The following is a 17,193-nucleotide window of genomic DNA, read 5'->3' as shown; positions in this document are numbered from 1 at the left end:
GTTTTGGTCTCTATTGCTATTTTTCCCCATTTGTGACAACTGTACAGAGACATCTTTATATCACTCACTTGTTTAAGTTACATTAAGTTTTAAAGTAAACAGCTAGCCGCTAGGCTTCAGCAACCCGTCTTCATTTAGCCCGCCTCTTCTCCAACCACAGTCCACGTCTCTGCCCATTACTGGATTAGCCGGGAGACAGGTGGAGTCAGACACTGTCATTGAATCACAGTGGCTATTCAGGAACCTATGGGTGACTTCTCAGAGGCTACAAAAAAAAAAAAAAAAAAACCTCTGGCCAACTTGAGGCAATAATTTACAAGGTGTTTACAACAGGAAGTGACTGATGGAGAATATTTAGAAACGTATGAGCAATTATCTTAGTTATGTTTTGTCATGGTCAATGGAAAATTACTGCAGGGCTCAAATCTAAGGCAAAGCATTAACACCACCAGCATTCTCAGCTCAGATAAAGAAAGTAAATGGTCTTATTGTTCTTTAATATTACATTTTGTGGAACAGAGTGATGATTAACAAAATACTAACTAGTCAGTTTGGTAGGTCTCATATAACATTTTATAAGCGTTTGCTCTTAACGAACTCTGCAGTGATTTTCTATTCACATAACCTCCAAGTCATAAAAAACATGCAGGTAAATTCTGGCATAGCTTGTCCACAACCGACACCCATTCACAAATAACCACCTGATGCTTTTCTATTGGATGAGGTGATACAGTTGGGTGGCGGCACACACACAAACACACACAGCTCAAAAGAGGCTGAGGCTCAATTACATCCCCGCTGCAGCCAAAGAGGGATTATGAGTAGGTGCATGAGGGTTTGAATTACAGGGGATTAAAGGAGAGCGTATTGGCAATTACAACTAAATCCATCATAAATATTTACCATAACAAAGACTGGATTGTGGGCTGCATGTGGCAGGCATAATACAGTATAGTTTGCATTCACACTTTGTTGGCTGAGCCTCTGCTTTAATAGATTAATTTCACATAGCCTCTGACTGGAGGTGGAGGCTTAAAGAATTCACTGCCACAGTGAGGGACACCCATGGTGGGGCTGGATTCAGAGTCTGCAGTCTTTGTGGGTGTGTGGTTTGTGCTTAGAGCGGGGGTCTTGCATGTCCAGCTGAGACCCAGAGATGGGACTGTTGTGAAAACAAACATTGTTAAGCAAAGTGGGGTCATTGTGTCTGTGCTTTGAGAGTTTTGAGGAGGTAGTGAATGAACACAGCTGTGTACTATCGTCATGCCTCGCAAGGCCACTTCTATTTTCTAAACTAAATCCATCTCCTTCAACACAACATGGGAGAACATTGCAATTACACATTTTCCAGAAATCTTTGAGTGTGCCGAACACATCGTCTGTGGGTCCTGCTGGAGATATCATCACACTCCTGTGCAGCAGCCAAGACAACATTTTAGTTACATCCTTATCATCAAACAAGACTAAGCTTGTTCTGAACAAGACCAGATGTGTGCATGTTTGAGCAACACGTATCCCATGCAAACACATGAACTGGAACTGTTTCTGGGCAAATTCTCTGCTGTAAAGTTGTGTCTTTGTTTCACTGCTGCCTGTTTAAACATGATTTTCAGCGTGTTGTGGAGCCCTGAAATGCTACAGTGAAGTGGAAATGTGTGCAGTGAGGATGCTGATGAACTGACTGATTCACTTCTGTTTTGAAAGCTCATAAAATTCCCAAAGGGTTACTGTAAAAGTCTCTCAATACGACATGTATTTGTCAAGAGCTGACCAAACAAAGTGTCCTGTGCACAGATAAGATTGGTCAACACTGCAATAATGCAACAAAAGGCAGTGACATTGTATACTGTATCCAGAAGCAAATGTTGTGAAATATCCAGCTTCACATACTTTGTTGTTGTTTCGATAAAGAAGAACATGTTCTCAGAAAATGGGATGTCATTGAATGTGCTTTTCTTTTTAACAAGTATATATGGATGAGGCTACTTGTTGCTCACTGACCAACTATTCTACACCAAATCTGAGAAAGTAAACTCTGCTGCTGCTACTCCTGGTTTAATGCATACTCGACCCAGAAAAGAGCCCATGAAATATCTCTAATCAACTATTATATTCACCTTTGCAATGTTAACTCAGAAAGAAACTGAAAACGCAGAGAGAAATCAGCTTCTAGAGTCATAAAAAACATTTATTCATCAGCTCAAAATTGTCTCACTCCTTTAAAATACCTGAACTTTGTACCTACTAAAACTTGTGTAAAGTGCCTTTTCAAGCAGTCATAAGCGTTGCAGTAAAATAAGCAGTCTTACTCCTGTGTCAACGATTTGGACAAAAGACTAATTAGTTTGCTTTGCACAGCCATGGATTGGCCCGTTCGACCATCAGTCATTGCTTCAACCACTGCTGCAGAAGTAAGAAGACGTGGTCTCGAGCCAGAACTAGCTGGCGGGGATCCTCAGTCCTGGCAGGGTACATGTTGGCACAATGGGCTGTTCCTGGATCAGAGAAAAAAAAATATAAATATAAAGGATACAGCAGCAAAAACAGTAAAACAGAAATTTTCTGAGTTACAAGAACAATTATGCGCCTAATAAAGCCAGAGTTGAACAAGTAACCCATTGTTCTACTCTGAAACTGTTACCTGGAGTGTGTAATGTAAAGCAACAACAAACGAAATTCAGCCTTCACTTCAGCTGTGTGACTCGGCTGATTTTAAACCCGGAAATACACTGATTCAAAAAGTTCCAATGGCTTAATGATTGACTTACAAGGCACCTGCTGTACCTGTTGTACATAGACAATATGGGCAAACTGGGCTCATCGCAATCACATTTGAATCACTTTGGCTTGTCTTGAACTGCGTGCTGACTCATACTGTACAGATACCAGAGTTCTACTCTCCGTCACACATACACAGATTTCGCTTTCCAAGAACTGCTTATATGTATCCTAACAGTCTAAAAACCTTTCATCCAGACTGGGTCCAGTTTTTCCCTGGATGTCATTGAGCAGCATATCACCAAATTCATGCTTATAATGCCTAATAAATTAGAAAATATATCCTTTAAGTTAGTAAAGACTATCTAACAAGCCATCCATCCACCTAGCTAGCTAGTTGTTGCTCGCTAGTTTGCCATCTAAGATAGCAAGTTGGATAGCATCGTGGTAAGATTGCTTAATTCATTTTTTAGTCCAATTGTCTCTAGAGGATAGGATTCCCCAGTGCACGACTTCTCTCTCACCTTGGATGAACACAGCAGGGAGATCGTGTGTGATGTCCTGGGTGATTCCCAAGGCGTGCCAGGGGTCAATGGACCCATTGGGAAGAACTATTCTGGTGGAGCGGATGTCATAGCCGCCGTAATACTCATTGGTCTGAGCCACAGCCGCTGCCAGCTGCTCAGCACTGACATTGTACAAGTCTGCACACTGTTTCACATGATACCTAAATGAGAGAACAGAGCTTATCAATGCAAAGCTGGACCAAACTGGAGGCAAAGAGAGAAAAAAGCCAGTGGAAGATGTGGAAATAATAGTAGGTGGAGGGAGGAAAACATGATGATGATAAGGCAGGGAGGCAATGTTTAGTGTACTCACGCAAGAGGGAAGCCGGTGAATGGCTGGTTGGGCGAATCAGTGCTCTGGTAGAATCCAAATTCAGTGCAGGTCTGGTAGACCCACTGTCTCCCTGACAACACACACACACTCAAACTTTACCCACGGCCACACCATCAGCTGGTTTCTAGAAATCAGGGCACTACCAACACAAGGCAGGTAAAGGAAGCAGTTTAAAATGCATTTCCTCCTGAAACATATTCACAGTTATTCAATTAAGAGAGGAAAGAGTGCAACTGGAACCCACATGACAAGGAGGGGCTGTCTGGGGGAGCTTGTGCAGACACATCCCTGTGGCTTTCTAAGAGACCACTTCCTGTTCCAGTGATCCCCCTCCAGCCCCTCCCACTCATGAAACTGAAGCTGGGAACTGGAACCACAGCCCAGGGCAAAGGTACAACATGGAATATAGAGAACCCACTTCTGTTAAACATGCAAAGTTGTTAGTGAAAACAGAGTGTCCTCAACAAGAGACAACAGAGAAGAATAGCATGCAGTGTTTTCAATAGAAAGTTTTTTTTTAAATGACCTCACCATGGGTGTTTCAAAGTAATAAAAGCATGAACACAAAGAAGAACACATTGTTTTTTCCAGGTGTGATTTGGTATTTAAGTGATGTAATTCCACCACTTAGCCAGAATCTGACTCTTCGACTTTTATTTAACTTTTCCTAAAAAAAGCCTTTCCGCAACACCCAAAAATGGGTTTGCAACATTAGGGCTGTAACCACATCCCAAGCTCAACACGAACGCTGCCATGGCTCCGTGTTATGTTCTGGTCTCCTGAGGCTCCCGATGATGGAGAAATGTGTGTTTCTGCCTCTGATGCAGTCCATCGCTCATGTTTCATTATGAGGGTGACAGTGGAAAATTTCACTGTGACATCACGTGGTCTATGCCAGTAATTCTCTCATATGGACGAAAACACACCACCTGACAACCTGCCTATGAAATCGACTCAAAAATACAAGGTACTTAAAAATAGCTGTTTTTGAAGAGTTAAGGTGACATTTTCAAACACTAGAATAACCATGTTTACACATACAAAAACACCACTTCCCATGACACGTCCATACCCACCTCCCCCTGCAGCCGGCCCGTCCCAGGATGTATTAGTCATGTCCCTGAGGTAGGTACTGAAGCTGGCATCCAGGCACTTCATGCAGAAGGTGTCCATCATGAGGCGTGCCACAGCAACATAGCGGGCATAAGGCTCGCCCAGTGAGGTGTCACCCATCACACCACACAGCACCTTGATGGTGATGTTGGTGCCTGTCACGCCCTAAAAATAGAGAAAAAGAACAGGGGTGTGACCGATGTGACTTTTCTTATCACTTTCTCAATATGTCAGGTGGAAGCAAATTTATTCAAATTTCATGGTTACCTCCCAGTGTAGGTGAACATATTCCCCAAGCCTGAACTGTAATAGGACATGAAGCTGTACATATGCGTACACATCATCAAATTATCCTAATTTTACTCCGCAGAGACGATGACCTCTAACAAAAACAATATAGGTAAAAAGGAATGACTGTGCTGTCAATGGTCTGCCTCCAGCGAGGTCATTCGCAAAGTGATAAAATAAAAAATAAGTGTATTACTAAAGCGGTTCAATTTCAGTGTCCTTGAACTCCAAACTAAACCTCAGCCTCCTCTGATCACATTACAGCATCTGCCAATCAACTGCTGTTCATAAAATGTAAAAAAAAAACCCTGTTTTGTCCCCATTGTACTGTGTATTGGGGACATCTAATGACAAGATCCAACGGTCCTCACGTTTCCTGAAAATATGACTGCCGGTGCTGCAATTTGTCCTCCATCCTGGTGAGCCACACACACACACGCACACACACGCACGCACGCACGCACGCACGCACGCACGCACGCACGCACGCACGCACGCACGCACGCAGTATACATTTTATGGTTGTGGTAAATTGCACATCGTCATGGTCCAGCTTGAAGGTCAGTGTGTTTGTTGGCCTGGCTGTTAAGATGGCAGGACACCACAATCACAACAGAAGCAGGTGTTTTCTCTCTCACGCACGCACGCACGCACGCACGCGCGCACACACACACACACACACACACACACACACACACACACACACACACACACACACACACACACACACACACACACACACACACACACACACACACACACACACACGGACCGCTGGTTAAGCGTCGGTCCACCCAAATCAGTGGAGGTTTGAGAGGCCGGTATGTTAAACGTGGACTATCTGCACGCTTCAATACCACGAGAGGTAAGTGAGAAATGAGCTCCTTTAGTAGTTGCTGCGTGGGGTTGATGTGATGGAAACCTCCAGTGCAGCAGTTAAATGGACGCTGTGTTTGGGTAACTAACTCTTTAACAATGTCAAATGAAGAGTTACATCCAGATAGTTGTTGGTGACGTTTTCCACAATCTAGAGCTTCAGTTCTATTATGAAACACCAAGCCTACGGTGATGTCATGGTTTACTCTCCATGCTAAATATGAATACAGATCATTTTCTGCATAAGTACATGTACTTAAGCAGCCTAAAGGAGAAGGGTAATTTTCATACGAATTGGCCTTATTCATTTTGGCCAGACCTACAGACAACAGGCCCGGGTGCCTTCTCTGTTTGTTCATTCATGAAATCTGTATAACCCTTAAATAGGAGACTTTACTAGGAAACACCAAATGTATTGGAATCAAAATTATTTTTGTATACCCTGTCCAGGATTTGCAGCAGTAAAACAATAATAAATGAACAGGTGGCAAGAGGCAGCACAAAAAGCATACAAATACCACAAAGTATTGTGAAGTTAAATTCACATACGAATGCAGTGTGTTCTTTGCTTTGAGTGCTACCATGTATAAAGGCATACATGAGGAGAAAGGAAGAGCTCAGGGGTTGCTGTCCTGTCGGGTTTTCCCTCCACAATCACCATGAAGGCACCAGGTGGTTTAAAGTACATTACCACCTCTGGGATCAGCTGTTAGACACTAAGAAGTGCTCAAGGTTTATACAGATCTAAAGTATCTTGACATGAATCAAAAGATTAGCCTGACAATGGGAGGAGACAGGATGCGGCAAACTTTGGATAACTGCGGTGATCCCTTTGCTTGCCTACCAACCCACAGCGCTCCGCAGTAACACATGATCGCTCGTCCGTGGCATCAGACCAACATGGTGGCCGAGCCCTTCCAGGTCTAAACTGGCCTAAAACAAAATGCAGTATTGGAATGAGGGTTGGAGTTTACAGTCTGCGGTGGTTAATAAAAAATTGGAAATAAAAGTCTTGTTAGGAGAAAATGACCCATGACGACCATCCTATTTGCATCTCTCTGCATCTCCCAAGTAAAAAGAGGAACTGTTAGTTCTTGTTCTCCAAGCTGTGGCATTACATAATGTCCTTCCGTATTTTATAAAGCACCCCATTGATAACCCCTCAACTGTGAAGCCACTGCGCGGACTCTTCTGATTGGGTTACACCTCGGCCCTAGTTCTTACCAAAATTCCTCAGCGGTACCTAAAACCTGGTAGCTCGCTCTATACCCAGGCCTTCGTGTCAAAGAGGCAGCTGCTGCCTGTGTTTGTCTGCGGGTGCTGTGGACTCCGTGGCCCACCGCTCCTCGCGGTTCTTTTATAAGCGTCTCTTTAGCTTGGGGCGACAGGAAACCAGAGAGACCACAGAGGCTTTTGTTACTTTTTCACATCAGCTTATTGGTAACCGGACTCACGTCTCCTCAAGGCACCAGGGGGACAGAGTGGGGATGGGATGAAAATAGAGGAGGGGGGAAAAAGGGGGTAACTGGTGAAAAAAAGGGCATCAGGATGGAAAAGGAGAGGAGACAGTAGTACATTAAACAGATTAGAAAACATGTTGTGAGACATGTTGAGTGCACCACATCTGACCACAACGGGTCTTTTTTGAAAGGGCTGTGAGATTTCCTACAAATTAAGAACGAGGGCTGAAGTAACTTCATTTCTATGTTTACAGTTTCTTCAACAATGTGACTTGTGGTGCACAGTTTTCAAGATTCAAAGATGCTTTTATTCCCCAAAGAAAAAAATAGACTTGAATTAAAGCAATTGTTGCACGGAAAACAGACATGTCACAAAAGGATACCGACAATGATGTCTATGCCCCAATAGTTGGCCATTAATAAGTTTAAAGGGGAGCTCAACCACATCAAAGTCTGTTAACTGCATTTGTGAAAACATTTGTAGAAATCCTCTGGTCAGGACTGAAATATTTTAACAAATATTGGATGTACTGCCACACGTTCATGATCCCCAGAGGATGAATCCTAACACTCTAACCTTTCCTCTGGTGCCACCATCGGGTCAACATTTCAAATTATTTAATACTTTTATTTATGAGCAAACACCCGCATATTGATCATCAATCCCATCAGCCTCAGCTGTACTTTGAGTTATGTGGTATCTCACCAAATATTAATAAATAATTATGACTAAAACGGTGAATATACTTGCTCAACCATCATGTTAGCATTGACATTATCAGCTTGTTAGCGTGCCCACAATAACATTTAGCTCACAGCTCACGGAGACTCTTCCTTTAAACGTCCATTATGAGTCCTTCTACATGACAGGAGTGCAATGCCAAATCAGTGGAGTACTCTTTCAAGAATTTTATATCAATTGTGCTTGCACAACAGGATCCTGTAAAGCTTACCAGAACTGAATGACTCACACTCAGAGTTCAACATGAGAGAAGAGTCAGTTGTATTAGAGAGTGCCCATGTCAGTCGTACTTTTGTAATGGCTCTGTGCTTCAGTGGGTTCATGTGGCGTTTCAGGGGCTTCAGGCAGTGTTAATCAAACTCAATTCATTCTTCAGAAACCTGAAAGTCAAATCTTACTCTCCACCTTCCACTGTGCAACATTACTGAGTCGGGGCACTCTGCAGAATCACAAGCTGCCTATCATATACAGGTTACAGAAAGGGCAAGCAATGCAGTGGCCACCCTGGAGACCCTCTTAAGGTGGTATCTCCGGGCCTCTTGCTGCTGAACAATGCAGGGTTTATTATGTTTCAATGTACTGCTTGGGCTGTCTGTAACCCTCCTACACCTCATAACTGTCTTCCACTCAACCAAAACTGGGTACTGGGTCAACCCCTGACCTACAAAGGCTCTGCGCGCACACACACACACACACACACACACACACACACACACACACACACACACACACACACACACACACACACACACTTCCTTTGTTCAGTCTCAGGTCAACATGCATAAATCATGTCGTCATATGTGATGTGTTGTCTCTATATCAGATGTATGTCACCTCTAAGGAGATTTATGAAATGAAGCTCTTTCCTGTTTCCAGTCTTCATGCTAAGCTAAGCTAAAAACCTACATTATATACAGAGTGCAGTGTGATATCAATCTGCTCTTTGGCAAAACAGCAAATCTCGTATTACTTTAAGCAACTAATAATCTATGTAAAGAATTTTCATTAATATTTTATGCAATAAAGAGTTTTGATATCTCATAGTGGTCTATAAGCTGTTAGTGAGCCATGAATACTGATTTTGGTATTAAAACCCCCAAATTTAATGACAGCAACTGCTGGCATGAAGTCCACGCTTCATGATGTTTTACTGGTGTTGTTTGGCATGCGGCTACGCTGTCTCACCTCAAACCCCCTGTTGTCTTCATTGTACTGGACCACATCCATGAAGTTGCCGGCCAGCGTTTCCAGGAAGTAGGCCGAGTCCATCTCTGTCTGGATCTGCAGTGTGGAGCACAAGCTGGAGGGGGAGAGGAGGGAACAGGAGAGGATGGAGGAAGACAGAAGAGAGGGAGCAAGGGGATAGCAGGGAGGTGATGAAGAGGTAGAGGAGGAGGGAAAATTGGAGGATAACGGAAGTGGAGGAACAGAGGAAAGGTGGGGGAGACGGAGAGGAAAATAGGAGGAAAGTTAGACATGAGCATTTGTGCAGTGAGTGCAGCATGCCATATTGTTTTTTTCTTTTTTTTTCTGTACAGCGACGACCACCATGGATGTGTGGACACATGGATGTGAGTGGACTGTGCTGACCTCTATTCAAAAAGATTTTCTCTTCAGATACAGAAAATAAACAACTTTATTAGCCACGCTACCACTGTGGGATGTCTAAAGGGAAAGCAAGGTCACTTCTTTGCTCCAGACTGAAGCAAATATGAAAACGATTGACGTGAACTCCTGTACAGACATTCACTGGTTCCCAAAAAAAGTGAAAAATCTCAACAACTCTTGGCTGTGAAATTTGGCTCGTACATTCATGATTTCCAGACGATGAGAGGATGAATGAATAACTCTGGTGATCCCATCAGCCTCAGCTGTACTTTGTGTTCTAGTGCTAATAAGCAAATACATGCTACTGCTAAACATCAGCATGTAAGCATTGTGAGCGTGATGCCAAGCTAGTGTTAGCATACAGCTGTGCCAGAGTGCAGCGTCACAGAGATGCTAGCATGACTGCAGACTCTTAGTCTTGTTTTTTCACTTCTTAGTGAAGAGAGTCTCATTAAGTTAATAACCACATGCTGATTGTGGTCGTCTGTCAAAGTGACAGTGATGAGGTGCACTGTCAAAGCAGAAATGAAAGTGTTTGTTATATTTTCGGGAAGTGCTGCTGTGTGCAGATGTAGAAATATGGACGTGTGTGTATGTGGAAAAGAAAAAAAGGATGGTGGTAATATTAGAGCTTGCTTTACTGTCTCTCAGACCCTTTACTTCGGTCAATTTAAGTAACATGCTGATGTTGTGACATGTTGATTTTAGGAACAGTTCATCTGTGTGTGTGTGTGTGTGTGTGTGTGTGTGTGTGTGTGTGTGTGTGTGTGTGTGTGTGTGTGTGTGTGTGTGTGTGTGTGTGCAGTGAACGATACTTCCTTCATGATGAAATCGTGACGCACACAGTGTATTCTCTGAGGCATTGTGGTTTGGAAGCCGGACGAGGCTCCAAACCACCTTTGTGACCTTTGTGTGTTTGTGCCTGCATGAGGACATGTCTGCAATGATCTGCAAGAAGCTAAAATAAAAGATGTCCAATGTGGTCAGGGCAGGGCAGACACAAAGAACAGGGCTTCAGTGTCTCCATGGCAGCATTAGTTCTGTGAGACTAACCGCACCATTAAAAGCCATTTGAGCCCGTTTCTTCAGCATGTTGACTGACCTTACAGTCACTATAACAACCGACAATACACGTTCACATAAAACGACAACAGAGGCAGCCAGGATGACTGCAGACGGAGCACACGCATGCTAAGAATAGCTTCACGCTTGAAAAAGAAAACAATGGAAGAAAATGAATAATGTAGCAAGAGGCCGAGAAAATTAAAATAAGGATGAATGCTGAAGGGAGACACTTCTTCCTTTTCCTTTTGTCACTGTGTAAAATCCTTTGAAACTGCACTTAGACCACATAAAGCATGAAAGCCATTCACTGAAACCTCTGACCACAGTGCTAGAAATAATCATGTTATAATAAAACAATGACTGTCCCTGAATTAATGCTGGATCACATCCCTCTGGTGACGTGGGGATGACACTGGCTCATGCTGCTGATTCTGAGATCTGCCCATTGTATTGGTCTCTGGAGCAGGTCCGACATTCCAGAGTCCAGGGCTCGGTCCAAAAAGGCCTGAGGGACGCTCGTGAAACTGTAACAGGACCTGACTCAGAGCAGGAACCAAGACGAGCGCAGCCGCTCTTTGAACCTCTCACACAGCTCCAGGTATCGCTGCAGTCCACCTGTTCTTAAACTGCTCACATCTAACAGAGCTGCTGACACTGTTTTCATGTCTGTACGGTGGATATGATGCTAAAGCTAAACGGTGGTGAGCTTAGCTTAGCATAAAGACTGGAAACAGCTAGCCTGAAGCGTAAAAACAACACTATACACACGACACATGTATGTGTGTTTTACGATGTCTTATGGTCACTGTTTGGTTGCCAGGCAACCAGCAAAGATTCCAGGAAGTCACTGCGCCTGGCTAAGATACGATCTGCCATGTGTACATATGGACACAAAAAAATCTGTGCTTTTACAGATTAAACATACAAGATGGCATGGCATGTAAATTAGAAGAAGAACAAGAAGAAGAAGCAGAAGAAGAGAAGAAGAAGAGAGGAATCAGAGGGACAAGCCCCTTTAAGGTGAACTTTAGAGGTACTGGTGGATGGATTTGTTAACTTTGCGGCTGTGTGGTCTTTTTGCAAGCTAAACTAGCTGGCTGCTGGCTGTAGCTTTATATCTAATGGAGGGACACAGTGTGAGAGCATTATCAATCTCCTTATCCAACTCTGAGCAAGGCAGCAAAGAAATCTATTCCTAAAAATGTCAAACACCTGCTTTAAGACAGCATCCTCTCAAAATGAAGCTGATACATTATGCGCATGATCTTGTGATTGGCCCAAAACTACCACAACCCATCTAAAAAAAAGCTGTGGCTTTTCTCAACTCTCCTGCTCTGACAGAAACATTATGCAGACCTTTTCACGGCAAGTATTATGATTTCATAGTCCATTAATCATTGCATTTTAGTTTACGACCTCGATTAATCAAAATATCAACTGATGAAAAGGTCTGTTGCTGCTTTGCATGCTCTCTTATTCTGTATGATCCGACATCTGCTCAGGCTTAAGAGGGGTGCAGCTCTGCTGGGAGTTTACTGTGGTCGCCAAACTTCATAAACTAATAGGAATGACAGGAGCGGAAACTGTCCTGCCCTAACAGGTGCATAACAGCTAAGACAAGAGTGAGATGCCAATCAAGCACAGTGTGCACACGAGTTCAGCTCGAATCAAGCAAAGAGAAACAGCAGTGTGCGTGACAAATGGCTGTTGCTGGCAGGCAACACACATCCCAGCTCGAGGGAAGCAATGCCAGGGATGAATATCATTCTTCAAATCACTTTAGAAAGCGAGGGAAGACTTTCCAGGGACTGCTACTTTCTGCTAAGCCTTTGCCGGGCTTGCTTAAGAGAGCAAGAAGAGGCAGAGTCACCTTCCCATTTGCTGGGTGGATTTTTTCTTAAAAATAAAAAAGTCACACTGGCTGCTGAGATCTGATCACTGACTCCTCCAAATGTGATCTGGCTGATCTCATCGCATTGCCATCCCACTGTGTTCTTAATACATTTACACCTGGCTGAGGTCAGATCACAATACACCCGCCATAAACACGTGTTCTTCCTGAACAGGATAACATATCCACATACAGATGATATTTTAGGTGCCTGGTGTAAATGGCATATGAGCCATTTACTCCACACAGCTCAAATGATTAGGCCATCAAACGATTCATTTTTCAAGTATAAATGCCAAATATTTGTTGGTCGTCGCTTCCCAAATGTGAGGAGTCATTGCTCTTCTTTGTCCCATATGACAGTAAAATTGATACATTCGGGTTTTGGAATGTTGGCTGAACAAAACAAGTAATTTGAAGAAACCTTGGGCTCTGGGAAATAACAATATTTCACTGCTTTCTGACAGCAGCTTTTCTGAAGTAGTTAATCACGAAAATTAGCATCAGATTGAAAAAAAGACTGTTGCAGCTCTTGAATCTAATCAACGTCGGGATGTGATGTATATTAATTCATGAAATGTCTTGTAATGTCGTTCCAACGTTCAGATCTTTTCGGATGACGTACATCATCAAAGCATTGGTCAGCTCAGACTTTCCAGTTATTGTCTGAAATTCGGGATAGAGAAGGCATGGGTCACAGAGAGTTTAGACACTGTACTTGAAGTCTTTGGTGATGTTGTCATAGGTCTTGGGGTCCTTCAGGCGCTCCACAAGGGTATCTGAAGCCTTTTTCACCAGTAGGGGGCACTCTGGGTTCTCTGAGGCCAGTGAACGCCACACAACCTCCAAGTACTCTGGCAAAACATAAAGACAGAGGGAAGGATGGACACTTAAACCTGGACTGCTATAAAAAGACCACAATAATACACAACAAGGCCTGTTAAACATACAGGACTATTTTCAGGCACTCCAAAAGCACCAATTCATCTTCAAAATAACACATGAAGCCAATTCTGGTCAAGCGCTTGAGAAAGCATTTGTTTAAAAATGTTTCATTGAGGTTGAAAGTGAAATGATGAGTCGCAACCACTTTCACAGTTTATGAAACTCCAAAAGCAGAGGAGAAACTCCACATTACAAAACTTTGGAATATTTCGCCGTGGAGTGAGGCAGCCTCTTACTGCTGACTAACTGCAGTGCTGTTTGGGGAAATAACAACTTTGTGGTACCGTGGACCGGGGAGGAAAGATATCTGACGTGAATACACCACGTACACTGTTCTCTGCACGTTTCGTCTCAGATGTTTTCTGAGAGTCGAAGAGACTGTGGCCCGAATGTGTGCGATAGTGTTGTCAAGATAGCATGAGTGTGTGGGCGGAGCAGCACAGATCCATGTTCAAAGCTGCTCTGACCTTGATTCCAGCCTGCAGCCTTCCGGAGGAAAACAACGGTCTTAGCCAAACACAACACAGACACAGATAGAGAGTGAACCGTTCCTCATCTTTGATCTGTCTGAGACTCTTACTTCCAACACACTGAACAAAACTGGAAAATTGAAGTAAATTGCAATTTAACGCTTGATGTGTTCTACAGAGATGTTGAGACAAGAGCACTCTGCAGGGATTACAGGCAAAATAATTTATGAGAGGATGTTTTCTTTAAATAAGGGTTGTTTGGTGCAGAGCTGACTTTTACAGTGAAACACACAATTAAACAATCTCAAATCATCCCGTATGTGTAATCTAAATCTTATTTCCTGACAGTTATTTCCTGACAGGTTTTGTTGATTATTGTTTGTAAACAAGTTTTCAGTGCAGTGTCCACCATTTTCATATGTTCATCTTGGATGTGTGCTGTTGTATAGTGTGCCTTTAAATCCCCTATTTTCTGAGTAGAATTTGGTATAAAACTCTGATCATCCAACGTGGCATTATTTTCATAAGATGAGAATGAAGACCAATACACATGTATGTGTATGTGTGTGTGTGTGTGTGTGTGTGTGTGTGTGTGTGTGCGTGTGCGTGTGTGTGTGCGTGTGTGATGTCATGCCATTCAATGTCTCTTCATACCTGGGAAGTTAACAGTGGCAAAAACAGGTGCACTTGTGGCCACAGAGGCATGGACCAGGTGAGGATACTTCAGCCTGAACCAAGCAGCCAGAGAACCTGGGTACGACCCGCCAAATACCACCCACTTCCTGTTGGGCAGCCCTCGTTCCTCTGCCACCACAGTGCGGAAGTGTGCCAGGTCAGCCAACGCCTGGCGACTACTGAGGAAGCGCAGGTTGTCTGTGCTGAGGTCACTAAATGGGGAGAAGGGGGAATTCAAAAGGTAGTTGAACCGAGCACCAACAGTATATCCACTCAGTCTGGACAATACTAAATGAGCAGGGCTGCCATCTAGTGGTACAAAGGCTGCACCAGCATCAGGTGCTGCACACATCAAGCATGAAGGCCCAGTGAGTTTTTGTCCTTTTGTTGACCCCACAGTCTTATGCAAGCAGAGTTGCTGAAATCTCTCACACTGCTGTGAACATATGTTGAGAGTGTTGATGAACGACTGCCCTTTGGCACAGGTCAGACTGGAAAGTCATACTTCCTCAGCCCCCACCGGGAAACTCCATTTATTCATTTTACAGTAGATGACAACACTACGGTGTGACAAATCAAAGAACCAGGGTCAAGAAAACCTGCACAATCTGTTCTCTGAAAGCATCCTTTCTGTAAGTACTGGACAAGCAGAACTCATAACCAAGATTCATTACAGGTCCAGTTTGAGGGATCTCAGGGGATCTATTGGAAGAAATGGAATTTAATATTCATATTTATCTTTTCATTTGTGTCAATCACCTGAAACTAATTGTGTTTTCATTCGTTTAGATTTACAGAGGGAGTGGGTCCTCTTCCACGAAGTCTGCCATGTTGTCCAGAATGGACAAACCAAACACTGGCTTTCCAATAGCCTTTGGCATTGTTATATTACCTGAAGGTTCTCCTACATGCTTGGAAAGAGAGGGGGGAGGAGTTGGGGGAAAGGTATTCTGTTGAGTCTAATCTGCAACCTCACAGCTAGATGCCACTAAATCCTATATATGACGCCAAAACCAGAAACCTGCGTCAGGAAGTTCACACCTACAGTTTGTTTTCTCTGGTACAGCCCACAGTTTAGTCCACTTGGTTGCTTTTTTATGGCTTATTTTAGCTCATGCTGCCCTTGCATGACCCACAATCAGCGAAGCTAAACAAATGTCCCAAAGACTCAAAGGTTCTGTGTTTATTGGATTGAATTTGATTTTAGAAAACTACCAGCTAGACAGGGTAAAGATTTTGGCAGCAGTCAAACTCATCTGATTCCCGTCTAAAACTAAAAAGGATGAAATTATTTGTACTGTTACAATCACATGAGGAACAGTCCAGACGTTTTAGTTAGAATGGGTTTCTTAAAGCATGGCTGATGAACACCAGTGCATCTGCATTGGGCTGATTTCCAAGTGTAGCTTTTGAATAGATATGCATGACCTGACCTGCAGTTAAAAGCTCCAGAGTTTCAATAAACAGATGTGAACAGATTTGCAGTGACTACACCTTATACAAGGTCAAACGTACACGGTCGGGTGACTCTTTCCATAGAAGCGATGTTCCAGCATTAAGCAAAGTGCTCCTAGTTTCTCAGCATAGGTGAGCCAGGTGCCGTGCTGCATCCAGGCTGGATTGGCTGGACCCTCTCCACCAATCATCAGAAACACTGGACCGCCCGGCCTGTAGAAGGCTTCATTGACAAAGTACCTCTGAGGAGAAAAAAGGGGGAGTTACTGAGAATGAGCCAAGAGGGCCACTGATACACTTGTCTTAATCTGTGCTGGATGGGATCATGTCATAATCAAATTTAACATGCTTTATGTTAAACTCAACCCACAGCAAGCTCAATCTGATCACTTTAGTCATTTTTCTAAATATATTTCAGTCCTTGCATATCACATAAACAGACGTACTTGCTTCCACTCTCTGCTGTCTGCACCGTTGAAGTGATCCAGTTTCTGAGTGAACCACTGCTCCTCAAACGCAGCTCTCCGGCTGCTGTCCTGCACTTGAGTAAACTTCCTGAAGCCCTTATGCAGTCCCTCTCCGCCAACAAAGACAGAAAACAGCAAAAATAAAGCTACTCTACGCAAAGGTGACCAGCACATTTGAAAAGCCATGTTGATATAAACAGGGAAACAGGCAGTGGCATGTGATTCAGTTCCGTGTGGTCATGTGACGAGTTTTCTGCTACCTTAAATGACTCGCAGAACATGGGAGATATGAGTACATACGAATTTCCTCATATTGCAGGAACACTTGTAGGCCATTCTTGCTACATACGATTTTTTAAAAAGTAGACATGGCAGGCAGTTTCTATAATGAGTAGGTATTCAATCGAAATGCTCCAATATCTATTGACACAAATATAGCTGAATGTGCGTACTTGACACTACAGCGTTTAATATGGCTTCAGGGGTATCACTCAAAACGTGGATGCGTGAATATTCTAGT

General features: G+C 43.3%; 1 protein-coding gene across 1 annotated transcript; it reads right to left on the bottom strand.

Moving 5' to 3' along the window:
• Positions 1–2,175: 2,175 nt before the first annotated feature.
• On the bottom strand, positions 2,176–16,883 carry prss59 (serine protease 59, putative). Its single transcript, XM_070971231.1, has 9 exons — positions 16,653–16,883; positions 16,267–16,448; positions 14,731–14,963; positions 13,380–13,515; positions 9,283–9,397; positions 4,695–4,896; positions 3,598–3,688; positions 3,243–3,445; positions 2,176–2,495 (listed from the first exon to the last, which is right to left on the bottom strand). The coding sequence occupies exons 1-9, from the start codon at positions 16,857–16,859 to the stop codon at positions 2,386–2,388; spliced, it is 1,479 nt and encodes a 492-aa protein (XP_070827332.1). The 5' UTR covers positions 16,860–16,883; the 3' UTR covers positions 2,176–2,385.
• Between the last annotated feature and the right edge of the window lie 310 nt (positions 16,884–17,193).

The sequence above is a fragment of the Chaetodon trifascialis genome, chromosome 9, assembly GCF_039877785.1.
Source record: "Chaetodon trifascialis isolate fChaTrf1 chromosome 9, fChaTrf1.hap1, whole genome shotgun sequence".
Taxonomy (NCBI): domain Eukaryota; kingdom Metazoa; phylum Chordata; class Actinopteri; order Chaetodontiformes; family Chaetodontidae; genus Chaetodon; species Chaetodon trifascialis.
This window is presented reverse-complemented; position numbering and strand designations above follow the sequence as displayed.

Excerpts from the sequence above, each read along its gene's own strand:
- prss59 (XM_070971231.1), bottom strand. The coding sequence starts at position 16,859 with ATGGCTTTTCAAATGTGCTGGTCACCTTTGCGTAGAGTAGCTTTATTT. Across the intron at positions 9,398-13,379 it reads AACATCACCAAAGACTTCAA|CTTGTGCTCCACACTGCAGA; the intron begins GTACAGTGTCTA and ends CTCCCCCTCCAG. Across the intron at positions 2,496-3,242 it reads CCCTGCTGTGTTCATCCAAG|GAACAGCCCATTGTGCCAAC; the intron begins GTGAGAGAGAAG and ends TCTCTGATCCAG.